The sequence below is a fragment of the Lepidochelys kempii genome, chromosome 10 (genome assembly GCF_965140265.1).
Source record: "Lepidochelys kempii isolate rLepKem1 chromosome 10, rLepKem1.hap2, whole genome shotgun sequence".
Lineage (NCBI taxonomy): Eukaryota > Metazoa > Chordata > Testudines > Cheloniidae > Lepidochelys > Lepidochelys kempii.
In genome coordinates this window covers 13,621,753-13,636,078 of record NC_133265.1, presented here as the reverse complement: position 1 = coordinate 13,636,078, position 14,326 = coordinate 13,621,753, and the positions used below count along the sequence as shown (strand labels likewise).

Sequence of the window (14,326 nt, the reverse complement as noted above, 5' to 3'; positions counted from 1 at the left end):
CCATTGCCACAGGGCAGACAACATGGCTCTATTTCAGCCTCTGTCGTTGACCTGCTGTGGGATCATGGGTGCCTCCTTTCACCTCTTCGTACCTCGGTTTCCCCTCCTGCCCTTTGCTAGCTGCTATCCACACACAGACTGAGAGGCAGCCACTGCCCCCGAAGTGCTAACTAGACAGCGTGGTGTCCTGATCTGCACTGGGGCCTGCCCATGCTCCTGCCATGGGGTGGGACAAAGCACTGTCTGAGTGCAGGGAAGAGCGACCATGCTGCTGAAGTGTCAGAGGAGCGGTTGAGAGCCCAGTCGCATACCAGGAAGTAGGAGAACAGAGAGTGTCTCAAATGATCAGGGCTCATAATAGATTTCTTGTCCCAATATGATGACAAACCGTGCCTGACCCTCTGCTAAAGGCAAGAGAGGGCAGACAAGCCATCAGGTGATGTAGCAATCTGCCGCTCAATTGGGAAAGACTAGACACAGGGGCTCAACAGCTACATGTAGTAAGCTGTCCTCGGGAAGCGACACCTGCTGCTGACGGCTTCCCAAAGAGTCCGGCTCTTCTCGCTACACTTTGGTGCATAGCTCATTACGCCAATAACAACTCACTGAATTGTAATACAAAGAATAACGAATGGGAAGTAGGCTAGTGGCGAGGTCGGGATGCTACCGAACCGCAGGCAGGGCAGAGCATGTGAACCCGGAAGGAGCAAGTACCTGAGGATTATCCAAATTCCATCAGAGGAGCCTGGCTGGGATTCAAGCTGAGCTGCCTTCCAGCAGAGACACCCATGCTATTTGTTGCTCCCCCCCCCCCCAAAGAAATTAGGAAATGTGTCTCTGCAGAGAGGGGCTTGTGAAACGTGCCATGCTGGGAAATGCCAAGAGGCTGCTGGCAGCTTCTGCTGCAGCCTCACTGCTTGTCACCCAGCTTTGCTTATTATTCAGGCTACCATGGGATCACGTAATCTTGCAGCACTTGGAGGTTTTTCCACCAGAAGGCCCAGTTGAAAAGGGACCCTGGCGGCTCCAGTCAGCACAGCTGATCAAAGTCCAGGTGGCCGTAGGGGCCGGCTCTGCGTGGCTCCCAGAAGCAGCCGATGTTCCTCTGGCGACTAAGCGCAGGGGTGGCCAGGAAGGTTTTACGTGCTGCTACTACCCTGAGCTCCGGCTCCACAGCTCCCATTGGTAGGGAACCGCGGCCAATGGGAACTGCGGAGATGGCACCTGCAGACTGGGGCAGTGTGCAGAGCTCCCTGGGACCCCTGAGCTAGAGGGACATGCCAGCTGCTTCCGGGAACCGCCTGAAGTAAGTGCTGCCTGGAGCCCACACCCTTCACCCATGCCCCAACCACCTGCCCTGAGCCCCCTTCTGTACTCTGAACCTCTCAGCCCCCCCCCCCCCCCCCCCGCTCAGAACCCCTTCTGCACCCAAACTCCCTCCCGGAGCCTGCACCTCACACCCAACCCCCTGCTCCAGCCCTGAGCTCTCGCCCGCACCCCAACCCCTCAGCCCCAGCCCCACACCAGAGCCCGCATCCCTAGTCCAGTGCCCATACCTCAACCTGGAGTCCTCTCATGCACCCTGAACACATTCTGCCCCACCCCCACCCCCCCGGTCCCGCCCCGCCTCCCGGCCAGAGCCCTCACCCTCTCCCACACCCCAAACCCTGCCCCAGCCCAGTGAGGATGGTGGAGAGCACGCAACAGGGGGATGGCGTGAGCGGAGCCTCGGCAAAGGGGTGGGGCAGGGACAGGACCTCGGGGCCGGGGCAAGGCTCGCAACCCTACTGGGGGGGGCAAAGTGCTGGCTTGAAGTTGAGCTGACCATTCGCGCTGCCCCAGCCAGGCGAGGCTGTCGGCCGTGTAATGGGCCCATAACCCATGCACAGCAGCACTGCACTTCTGCCTTGGTGAAGGCTCCCGTGTGTGGGCTGCTCCCACAGTATTTCTCGGTACTGATGGGCAGGGCTGCTCTACGCTGGGCTCAGGTGAGGGCAGAGCTGGCTGAGCTTTGGTTTTGTAGGAGCAGCTCCCTCTAGCATCAGTAGCACATGGCCAAATAGGCCTCATTGCCCTTCAGGAAATGAGTGTCATGCTGGTGCCTATCTGTGGGCTTGGAAAGGAGCCCGACAGGACACCAATCCTCCCAAAAATCTGTCCTGCTGCTTTATACTGTAACCACCTGGTACAGTTGGACTCTGGGTTTCGTTGGGGCTGCTACAGGAAATGGTTCGGGTGGGGGCAGGACTGACTGAGCGTGACCCACATTGGAGGAGCCGCTTCAAACTCAGAATAGCTCCTGGGTCACGTGACCTCAGCACTGGGGTTGGCGACCTCTGCCATGGGCCAGCCCCTCCAGTTAGCCGCGCCTGAGCCTTTGTGTCTCCACCTGCACCATGGTTTAAGTTGCACAATGGTAACAAAAAATGAGGCCCACCCAGCGTCTAGACGAGGCGCAGCTGCGGCTCAAGCTCTGTGACCATTGGCTGTGGTGGCCTGGTGCTCATTTCTCTAGGGCTTCATGTTTAAGCCGGTCAGTCATCGTTTCCCACTAACCTCGTCTGCCATGTTTAGTACAATGATGAGCACTGAGCTGGCTCCTGTCCAGTCCTCCCCACGCCCCCCACCTCAACCTCAGCTGGCTTGGCGTGTTTGTTCTTCAGCAGGTGAAAAGCAAAATGGCAGTGACTTGCACACCCTACAAAACCAACTGTGGCAATGCTGTGACTGACCTACTGACCCCTGTCCTCTGAAAGAATCACTGAGGGCGGAGGAATGCCCAGTTTCTCACACCTGTGTGTTTTGGAGCAGGAAGCGATCAGCATTCTTGTGAAGCCAGGGCTTATTACTGTATAAAGAACAGGAAGACGTGTGGCACCTCAGAGACTAACCAATTTATTTGAGCATAAGCTTTTGTGAGCTACAGCATCCGATGAAGTGAGCTGTAGCTCACGAAAGCTTATGCTCAAATAAATTGGTTAGTCTCTAAGGTGCCACACGTCCTCCTTTTCTTTTTGTGAATACAGACTAACCCGGTTGCTACTCTGAATACTGTATAAAGGTTACAGTGAAAAAAGGAACCAGTGAAACTCCATGAGGTTGCGGTGGTGGGGAGGCAGAAGCCAAAATTAATGCTGGGAGGCTTGCCTCTGAAGTATCTGAGTGTTTCACAGCAAAGAACTAATTAGCATCACTTAAAGCTAAGCACTGACGCACTACCCCATGCTGCCTGAGATCCAGAAGAAGCCGATGTTCCTTCCCCCAGGGGGCATTTGCTCCTGTTGGACCAATAGGAGTAGCTGCCATTACATTTCTCTTTATGTAAAGCTTTGCCTCTCGCACGAATACTAGTGCCAGCTTCTAATACATGTGCCACATGTACACGAATACATGTACCACTTCGCAGGCGTCCATTACACGCTGGGGTTGAGGGAACGAGGCATTCTAATGCCACTGCTTCAGGGTCGTGAATGACCTTTCCTGGCATCTTCCCCAGAACCGGCTTTCAGAAAGGAAGGAAAACTTTCTACTGAAAAGCAAGTCATGGTGGTTGAGTCAATTGTATTAATCACCCCCCAACCTCCCCCTGCCCCCTCCCGCCACTTGACAAACTGCAAATTAGCAAAGCAAGCTATTCAGTTATGGGGAATAGGCTGCCTTCCATTATTGTGGGGGAAATGGCACTGAAAAGGGCATACTGGGGGCCAGGTGAGGAGGGTGCTAGCCCCCCAGCTTTGACTAGCGTGGTTTTACTTGGTGGAAGTCAGGCCTTCCTAAACGACACTCAGGGGAGGGGGCAACATGGTGCTGTGGAATCATGCATTAGTATTTTTACCCACTTTTGCCTGATGTGCCAAAAAGGCTAGTCTCAAGCATTTATGCAACAAAGCTCATGCACCGAATATGCATGCATGTCCTTAGCCAGCCATGAGCCTTGCATTTGGCTTGGCAGACCTGACCCTCTCATGGTTTCTGCGAGTGCTTGCTTTTGCTGAGATAGGTGGGGGTTCAAATACTGCGTTTTGGAGACAATTCATGGCACGGCACGGCACGGCACGGCACGGCACGCCTTTTATCCCTCAGCACTGTCACGTTATAAGTATGGTCATATGCACAGACAGGAATCAGTTTACTGAAACGCAACCACTTCTGGGCAATAGGAGTTTAACACTGCTGAGCTGCAGCACTCCACGCACTAATTACCCAAACTGGAATTTTACCAGCCCCACGCTTTTGAAGACTCTGCTTTACGAAGGGCTCCTGGCATGGCTAGACATGTAAATCCTCCTCGCAGAGAGACGGCTTATACTGGCCAAAGAGTTCTTTTAAGTGTAACTCAGGCGGAAAGGGGGGGCCTGGGCTCTGGACCGACCACGTTTGCTAAAGGCAGCAGCGCTCATGAAAAAGGCAGCCTGGAGCCTCATTCCACCACCCATGGCCACAGTTCAGTCGAGGCTCAGTGGGAGGAAGAGCCCGTTCCCTGAATCTTCACCACCACTTGCGGCAGTCCTTTACATTTGCTCCCATCTAAGTATTAACCAGGCCCAACTCTCATTAGCTTGTAAAATGCCAACACTGTCACAGCCGCAGTGGCTCCTCCTGCACGTGACAGTAAGTACGGTCCAGTGCCTAGCCCGGTGGGGTTCCGGGCCGTGACAAAGGCTCCTACACAACTACACATCATTGATAAGAATAACAGGCTCATTACTAAAAGAAAAGGAGGACTTGAGGCACCTTAGAGACCAACCAATTTATTTGAGCATGAGCTTTCGTGAGCTACAGCTCACTTCATCGGATGCATACCGTGGAAACTGCAGAAGACATTAACGGTAACATCCACGGTATGCATCCGATGAAGTGAGCTGTAGCTCACGAAAGCTCATGCTCAAATAAATTGGTTAGTCTCTATGGTGCCACAAGTCCTCCTTTTCTTTTTGCAAAGACAGACTAACACGGCTGTTACTCTGAAAGGCTCATTACTATCCTCTGTGAGAAATACAGTTGTCCTCTAACTGGATGCTGTACATTAAGACCGACCTAATAGATATGTACAGGTCATATTTTCTTTCATCTCACCTGTGTCACAGACTTAACAGGACACATGTTCCATTGATTTGACATAATAATTTATTGGTTTGAATGCCATTTAGTACCACCGTTTTATTACCAGTGACATAACAAATGTGTACAACTGACATGATGGATTTCAGTTTACAAACACTAACTTAAGAAATGCATTTGATACTCAAATGTATTGTTCCATTATTTAAGTGGACATGTTTCATCAGTTCAGGTAAAAATTCAAAACATGTTATGTACAGTACTAATACCCATTATATCCACCCGGACATTCCAAGACTTCCTTTAATCACCATTTTCTGCAACTCTGTTGAAATGTCACTTTAAGCAGCTTTTGACAAATAAAATAAAGAGAATTATAGTTAAAAAAGTGCAACAGCCAGTTTGTAGCACGGGCAAACCTGATGTCGGCCAAGGAGCTGTGAAGGAATGTATAGGATACAATGGGTCAAACTGTTTGTGCTGGACCTATCAGTATAAAAGAACTGGAAAGATCAAATCTCATGCCTCAAGCTGGATTCCATCCCCTCCCCCGCCACCCCCACTAAACCAATTCAGCTCTTTTCACAACTGAGTGACACAAAATAACTGAACTAAGACCCCCCGCCCATCCCCAGGAGGGAGGGGAGTCTTCTCTGGACCAGACTGATAATGAATACTTACGGCAAGTAAATCTGTCATGGTGACCCTTCGTGGAGTGCAATATTTGTTTACCAAAAAACTTTGATTCTTGTGACAATTCATTCATGCAGGGCTCTTGGCACAAGCTTAGGATGTCATTAAAAAGACCCCTCTCCCTCCATCCTCACAAAATATGTAAGGAAAGTGTGGTCAGGGTTAAGGACAGAGTCACTCTATCCAGTTTAAAAAAAAAATCACTGGGACTGACTTGGTTTCACCATCATGGCAGCCTCAGGAGGAAGCTGGTGGCTGTCTCCTACATATCCCCATGCTCCATTACTTTGTTCTTGTGCTTGGTGGAGGGGAACTTAGCTTCATGCCACCTTTGTGGTCTGGAGCCAGCCCTGGGTGCAAGTTAGAGCAGCCTCAAGGCTTGCACTCTACTTTTCATGGGCCCCTCTGGCCCAGGTAAGCAGAGAATAGCGATAGTGTACCGTTCTCTTGCCACAGCCCTGCCACACTCTTTATGCTGGGGAAGGTGGACTGGTGCCGAGGTCTATACGAGCCACGGAGGCCCTGTCGTGTTTTCAGGGAGGCCTTTTAAGGTAGCTCCACAGAGCAGTATAAAACGGCCTTGGTGTAACTGAGAGCTAGGCCTCCTATTTTTAACCCTGCCACTGGCCAGATGGTCTACAGCTGAATGAGCTGAATGAGCTCATTCTACAGTGAATGAGGCTCAATAATGCTCCCCATGGTCCAGCTCAAATGCCACAGGTAGGGGCACCACGTAAGTGAGATGAGCTAGAAAGAAATGAATATGAGATAGCTCGAGAGAATCTGTTGACTTTCTAGGGCAGGACTGTCTACATTTTTGCTGAGCCAAGGCCCGTTTACCAGGAGGCCCCACTTAATTTGACATATAATGGACTGGACTGCAGCCCTGGAGAACAACAGGCCCAATTCCAGCACCATGTACACAGGTGGATTCCTGCTCCAGGCCATGGGCGTCACCCTCCCCCCGTAGGTGAAGTCTCCACAGATGTCTAAGTGTGCTACCCCAGTGTGTTCTGGGCAGCGAGGCTCCTCAGCTCACGGTCTAGCATTGTGGGGGTGGGATCTGCATTCTCCACAGGCTCCCCACCCTTACATTACACCACCCATTCATCCTGCCTTGCTACCTGCTTTGTCTCTCTCTCACTAAATTTTTCCACACTGCCCCCTGGAACCCCCTCCCGCATCCAGGTCCCCCCATCTCCTTGCCTTTCAACACACCCTCCTCACAGCCTCTGGGAGGCCCACAAACGTCAGCCAACTCTGAATATCAAATCTAAACCAGTCAAATGGTGTCATTTTGTACCCATCAGAGGGCTAAATCCTTGGGGGAGGGCTCACCACCTCCTCCTCTGATTTGTTGCTGTGCTGGATGCTGTTCAAGGCAGAGAGAGAAATTCACTGGTATATGATTCATGTTTATGAAGTGTTTATTTTGGCAAAGATAGAAGAGCACCCGCAAAAGATTGGCTGGGTGGCCTTGCTCGTTTCTGGATCTACCTTTTCAGTGAAATTTTTCTCTGTCCCCCTTCTTAATTGTCTTTCCCCACTAGACTGTCTGGGTGGGTTACACTGTACAAAAAAGGCCTGCAGTAGCCAGTCTCAGAGCCCAGGTCAACTGACTTAGGCTTTCGTGGCTGACACTACGGGGCTAAAAATAGCAGTTTAGATGTCCAGGCTCGGTCTGGAGCACCAGACTCTGAAACCCAGCAAGGGGATATTGGTCTCAGAGCCCTGTGCATCTACGCTGTTATTTTTAGCCCTGTAGTAGGAGCCCAAGTCAGCTCTCTGGGTTCTGAAACTGACTGCCGCAGGTCTGCCGGTTTTTGCAGAGTAGATGTACTCTTTGTCTGTTCCTTTCCCGCTCAGGCTCCATGCTTCCTTCTACTATGACTTAGCAAAGCTCTCAGTGCACTTACAATGAAATCTACCCTTGTGCAGAGGGCCCACAGAAGCCCTATGCATTGCTTAAGTCCTCAAGGTTGGACATAAGTAGTGCATAACTTTCATGCTGGGCCTCTGAACTGGGCTGAATAAATAACGGGGATCATTGCTCAAGTGTGACCTGAGAAGATATAAAAACCCAACATACACTGACAGGTCTGAGGCCATGGAACGTGGTCATGAGGAGATGTATGGTCCTGGACGGGAAGTATGTATTTCAAAGCTCATCTCACTATTGCGTCCCATCCCAGCATGGAAATAGCAACATGCAGATGCACTAGGAGGGTATTGCTCAATCCCCCCTGCTTTTGTGCAATGTTTTCTCTTGGGAGTAAACTGGAAAGCTCTGAACTATAATTAGACCCATGATGCCCTGCAAACAGGACCAGGGTTGCATGTGCCCAGCTGAAGGACAGTAACTTTTTGTGTGTGCTTATCATCTGACTCCAAATGCTGAATTCTCACACTTCACTGTTTAGGCCTACATTGTTCCTGCGGACACACGCCACGGTCATTGTGGGATTTCTCTGAGCTGACATTTTTTTGTCAGTCACGGACACTTCCTGGATGTGCACTTTGATAAGCAGCTAAAGAGGCCAACCCCACGGATTTCTTTTTAAAATCCCATTTGAAACTAGCCTACATAAAGTTAGCATTACTTACAAGGTGTGACGGTCACTTACATTACATCAATTTATTTATAAATTCACCTTTATGATAGCTTGAGAATGAGTCATTAGCAACATTTACACATCACAAGACCACGGAAGCCGAACTATTTCAAAATGCCATTTTGTCTGAGCTTCCGAGGAAGTACACATGCAATATTCTTCAAGTCATGGTGTGCTTCTGCAATGCACTGTAAAGACAACTAGCTGGACCTGCTATGAATAGAGCCCTTTGTTTTGGCTAGTACCTCATTCAGCTCAGCCTCTCCACATCTAAAGAAATGCCAAGATAGCATGTTAAGGTCATGGACAGGCACTGGCAACACAGAAGGAATTGTTCGAAGGAGTGATCTGTGCAATTGGCATGCGCATCTGCACCGAGTCATACTTTAAATCATGCCCGAAATATACCCCCAATCCTGCATTCCTTACCCCCCGATTGGAACCCAAAAGCACTTCCATTGTGCAAGAGATGCAGGATCAAGTCTTTAATGGATTCTGTTCAAAGTGTGGGCTATGTTCATTTCTCCAAGGTACGCTGCATATCTCTGACACCAGAATCCTGGATGTCAGTGAAAGCTCTTTGCTGGGAGTGATACTTAATCCAACAGTGAGCCACACTATGGTGTGAGGAGAATGCTCCCCTAAGCCTTTGGCATCAATAAAATGTCTTAGCAAATCATTTCCTCATCATCACACTTTGAACAAAAGCAAAACAGTTAGTCACTTAACCACCAAACAGAATAAAAAAGGAAGCATCTGAGACCCTATCCAGAATACACTGTCTGTATGGAATAACACAGAGGCAATTTACGATTGGGAACCTTAATTTAAGCACCTAAAAAGCAGTATTTATGTTACTTGCTTTTTAAAGCATTTGCACCATCCATACCACAGAGCATATTATACTCCTTTCTGATGCGTCACCGCTAATTTCAAACTCTCCTTTCTGGTTATAATTTATCATTTCCTTCACTTAAAGACAATGGGGTTTTTTACTCTGTGTTTTAAGATTGTGCTCTATATTCTGTTAGGACTTCATGATCTCTTGGGAGATGAGAAAATGCTTTGTAAAAAGAGAGTTGGGACAGTGAGTTCATCAGGGAAAACCCTGTTGAATTCAAATACCCTGGCCCCGCCAGGTATCCCAAAGGTATCCCAAAGACTAATGTGTCTAAACTAGAGACTGAGAGCAAGGCCAGAGATGTGAACTTTGAGAGACTTCAGTGTCGGATCAGAACTTCACAAATTTACCCCTGTGACAATACCAGGTCCAGACTCTCCAGAATGTTGGGAAAGTTCAGATCTGAAAAACGAGGACCAAATTAGAACCATTCCTGATCTAAACTATTGAATCATTACAGAAGATAAAAGGCAGGTAGCCAAAACCCAGTTGTCATTAGTATAACTGGTTTTTGAAGAGGTCTATATATGAGAGATATAATAGGAAGCGCTTTTTCTTCTCTTCTCATCAAGAGCTAAGTTGCTCATTTCCATATTCCATGGGATGTTTTGCATCAGTTATTTCTAGCCATTGACCATGTTTGCAGACTATCAAGCACACCATACCTTTGGGAGGTGCCACTGATGTTTTCAAGTCAATCATCAATACCCTGTGAAATGCTACTTAAGGAATACAACCAAATTTGTTTCACAAGCATTCTGGACCACTCTGGACTGGGTTGTGTTATTATTACAAGTTAGCACAGACCCAGGGGCATCCTGGTGCACATTATTCAGAGTCTACTACGCTGACAACATGCTCAGGCGTTTGTGGTAATTCTTTACCTAATGGAGTAAGATACACAAAATGGTGGCACATGGACGTGTAGCCTATGGACGAGCATTAGGTAGTGCTGTAAACAAGATCCCTGCAGCGCCTACCTAGAGAAGTGCACGGTTTGTTTTTGCTATGGCCCAGCAGCTTCTATGTGATGTTTGCCGCTGACTTCTTGGCTTCCAGCAGGATTAAGTGAATGACTGGTTTCTAATTTTCTTTTCTTTTTTTTTAACATTTCAAATAAAACCATCTTGTGTTGTAAACATAATCTCATTCCTTGCGTCTGCTCCGACAGTCCCAGCTAAGGTTTATGCTTGAAATGGGCTTCCACTGAAATGAAAAAAAAAAAACCAACCGAAAATGACAATACAATGGATGTTAGAACATGGGTTATCACGCAACCCTCTGTAATCCAATCCACCGGCCGGGTTCAGCTTTGAACGAGCGGCGTGAATGTTGTTGTCTTAGAACACGACTGCAAAGAGTCAAGTTCTCCGATACAGCGCGTAGACAAGGACAAACGGTGTTCACCATGGAGTCAGCTAGTTGTGGCTAAACCCTGATCCCAGAAGAGTTTACTGATAATCGGTTCACAAGATACTGAACACGACACATCCTCGTCTACACTGATCTGCCAGCACTTAACTGTTAAAAATCAAGTTTATGTGCACTTAAGTGGATTCCCATGAAAGGTTACTTATAAACTCTTTTTTAACTTCAACTGAATACCATGTTCATAGTGCCAGAGGCTGGCACAGAGAAAGGTTAGAGCATAATAGAGCTTCCCCTATGCTGTGCCTACCAAGGGCCTCCACTCTAGACTGGCAGCACCACCTCCAGGAGTGAGAGGGTAGGTTTCCTCAGCCTGCCGATACTGTTGATAGTGGTGGTGATGGGGATCATTATTATTACAGTAGCAGATAAAGACCCCAACTGTGATCAAGGCCCCATTGTGCCCCACTGCACATAAACATAGGGAGAGAAAGACCCTGCCCTGAAGAGTTTACAATCCTTAAAGACAAGAAGACAAAGGATGGGCCTAAGGGACTGCTATTGTCCCATTGATGTGGACAACTATCTACTAGGAAATGGACACATTTTGCATAAGCTACAGAACACACAGCAGATGGTAAGGACTTCCCATACAGACTAGATTTGATTTAGAGGTGAAAGGCTCTGTCTCTCCTTCAGTCTCCCCATTCTCTAACGTATGGTGGATAAATGGAGGCCTTAATTCTCCAGGGGTCTCAGTCTGGCAGGGTAACTTACCTGCATATTCCTGAGGCAGCATTGGCCTGCTTATGACTTTCTGAAAAGCTGTAATCCATTCTTGCTGATCACTTTCTGTCTCACAAGCAAAGAGAAATTTTCTGTCTGGGGTCACAATGGTTATCCCATACTGCCAGTGATTTCCCTGGGTGGATGGTGGGAGTCCTTCCAGGACCTTGTAGCTGTTTTCCTTGCTCCCAATAAATACTTCCCCTCTAGCGAAGGCATCCTACAAGATATAAATAAATGATTCAGAGCCCTTTCAAAGTTGCTTGTCAAGGTGATGTGGAATACGGATCATGCAGCAAACTAACGTTAGCGTTCTCCCTGCACAGCCTCCAGCACTCCCATCAACAGAAAACAGCGAGAGAGGTCTACGAAGCAAATTCCCAAGGTCAAACACCCACAAAGATTAGAGGTGTTTGAAATCCACAAGATTTCAGTTTTGCAAATACTGTAGCTCCTACTTAATAATGAGCCAAACCACACCCCTGGATTCCACACATCCCCCACCCCCAAACTTCTAAATCCACACACATTTTGTGCTTTGACCTCATTCTGAGAGAGAGACCTGCTACTGCCTCTATCCTTCTAACCTCTCACCCCCCAAACTCCTCATTAGTAAGTATCAACTCCAAGAGACAGTGGGTCAGATCCTCAGATGATGTAAATCATCACAATTCCATTGATTTCTGATTTCACTGCCTCCCTGCCTTCAGTGGGGTTCTTTCGCTTTACACCAGCTGAGGACTGGGTCCAGGGATTCTGCAGCCTCTCAGGAGCTTGCCCCAATCCCAGACTCTTCTATTTTTGAAGTTTTCCAACCATTTAACCTGCATGTTCCTTGCTGCATTTTAAATTTTTCAGCTTGATATTTTTCTAGCCTGCAAGATAGAAATCTCTCTCTCTCTGGTATATAATCTTTGGTGTCATTAATTCCAGTGAAATGGAAACACTGCATGTACTATTATAAAGGTCTGATTGTGTGGCAATTATTCTCTTACCAGACATGTCAATCAAGACAAAAGAGAAAAAGGTGGGTGGCCAGTTGCTTAGATCATGAGATTAGGAGCCCTGAATTCTAATCCCAGCTCTGCCATTGATTTGATATGAGGCACTCATCAAATTACTTAAATCACTGTTGGCCTGATTCTGATCACACACTGGAATAAATGAGAAGTGACTCCAGTGGAATGAGATCAGAACCAGGCCCTTTGAGGGGATAATAATCATCATGCCTACACTGGAAGAATGAGGTGAAGATGAGTGTTTTCACAGTGCTTTGAAAGGTCCCATGGTCAACATTAAAATCTTTACAGCTTGGTGCTTAGTATAAACATCTGTCTAACTATCTTATGTGGGCCGCATTCCCATAGGTAGGGCAGCACTATTGCCCCCATTTTACAGATGGGAAACTAAAGGTATGTCTACACTGGATCCTGAGGTGTAATTTCCAGCTGTGGTACACAGACCCCAGCCAAAAAGAGCAGTGTAGCCACGGCTGTGTGAGTGGTGAGTCAAGCTAGCCCCAGGGCCGGACTTAGGGGCAGGTGAGCCACGCGACTGCCTGGGGTGCTGGGCTTGTGGGGCACAAGGTTGGCAGATTTACAGATCCTAGTGTGCAAATTTATCGTCTTGTAGGACAGGGATAAATCAGGCATGCAAATCGTGCATCAAAGTCATGAAATGGGCTACAAATGCAATAAAAAATTAAGATATTCAAAAGTTTAACAAATGTGGGGGGGGCATTTGGTCTAAGGCTAGCCAAGTACAATCCCATCTGAAGCCCTACATATGTACATAGGGCAGCTAGCCTGTCCTGCTGCTTGCACTGCTGCAGCCACACTGCTATGTTTAGCACACTAGCTCGATCAGAGCTAGCATGGGTATGTGTACCTGAGCCAGCTCCATTGTAGACACACCCCAAGGAATAGGGGGGCTAAGTGAATTGCCCAAGGTCAAACAATAAGCCTGTGGCACAGTAGGTCTCCCAAGTCCTAGCTGAATGCCCTAACCATGGCCCATCCTTCCTCTCAGTGGTAATATTAATTAATATTGTGACTACCATGGTAATGTTAATTACTGGCAACGATTTTAGTTTGGGATTTTCAAAGAAGCCTCATGCAGTGAGGGACCCAGTGGAACTGGGCAAGTGAAATTCTTTACCAATCCCAGCCCCGATGGCAACAAAGCACCGAAAAGCCCTGCAAAAGGGCCGAGGGAAAGAAAAATCTGGTGAAGGAAATAAAGATTGGGATGGGACTTGTTTACAGCCATTTAAATAGGGGTTCCTGGATATTTCGGTGACGAACTGTGAACCAGGCTATTGTGCACTGGGCTTTGGACAAAAGTCGAACAACCTGCCCCAAGTATTTTCACGTTACTCCCAAATTAGACCAAACTCTGTTACAGGCTATTCCATGCAGACGTGCGTGGAGCTCAAACGCCTTTGCCTTACCAGAGGATCTTTGAAATACATGAGCCTTCGGTCGTCCATGGTGAACCATCGCTTCTTGAAACCTTCCGTTTGCTAAAGAGTTGGGGGGAAAAAGTGATTGAGCAAAGGCAAAGGAAAACCCGGCTCACTTCTAAAGAGAGAAGTTGAGGGAATTTACGGGGCACTGGTGTTGTTCAAGGTAGTTCTGGTGGGAGAGACGTACTCAGTCAGTTCAGAAAGGGCAGGTTCTGCACTAACTTAAGCACCGAGTGGCTATTATCTGCCAATGGGTGACAATACTTATAATACTTCCCAGTACAACAGGGCCATTCATTTCAATAGGAGTTTTAGGGAGGGAGAATTGACAGGCTAATCTGTCAGTCGTTTTAAGATACATTTATATCCTCTCCTCCACCACCCAGCCGGTGCCTCCCTGCACCCTGGCACTGCTGTTTCACCGTTCCTCCTTATCAACAT

The 14,326-nt window shown here is 48.0% G+C and overlaps 1 protein-coding gene across 1 annotated transcript in view; it reads right to left on the bottom strand.

The window, feature by feature from the left end:
• Positions 1 to 5,114: 5,114 nt before the first annotated feature.
• ADAP1 (ArfGAP with dual PH domains 1) overlaps positions 5,115 to 14,326 on the bottom strand; it is a 103,232-nt gene continuing 94,020 nt past the window's right edge. The window contains exons 9-11 of the mRNA XM_073362062.1: positions 13,871 to 13,942; positions 11,413 to 11,641; positions 5,115 to 10,473 (exon numbers count right to left, since the gene is read on the bottom strand). Coding sequence (XP_073218163.1) covers positions 10,445 to 10,473; positions 11,413 to 11,641; positions 13,871 to 13,942 — 330 coding nt within the window. The 3' untranslated portion in view covers positions 5,115 to 10,444. The remainder of the gene's footprint in view (positions 10,474 to 11,412; positions 11,642 to 13,870; positions 13,943 to 14,326) is intronic.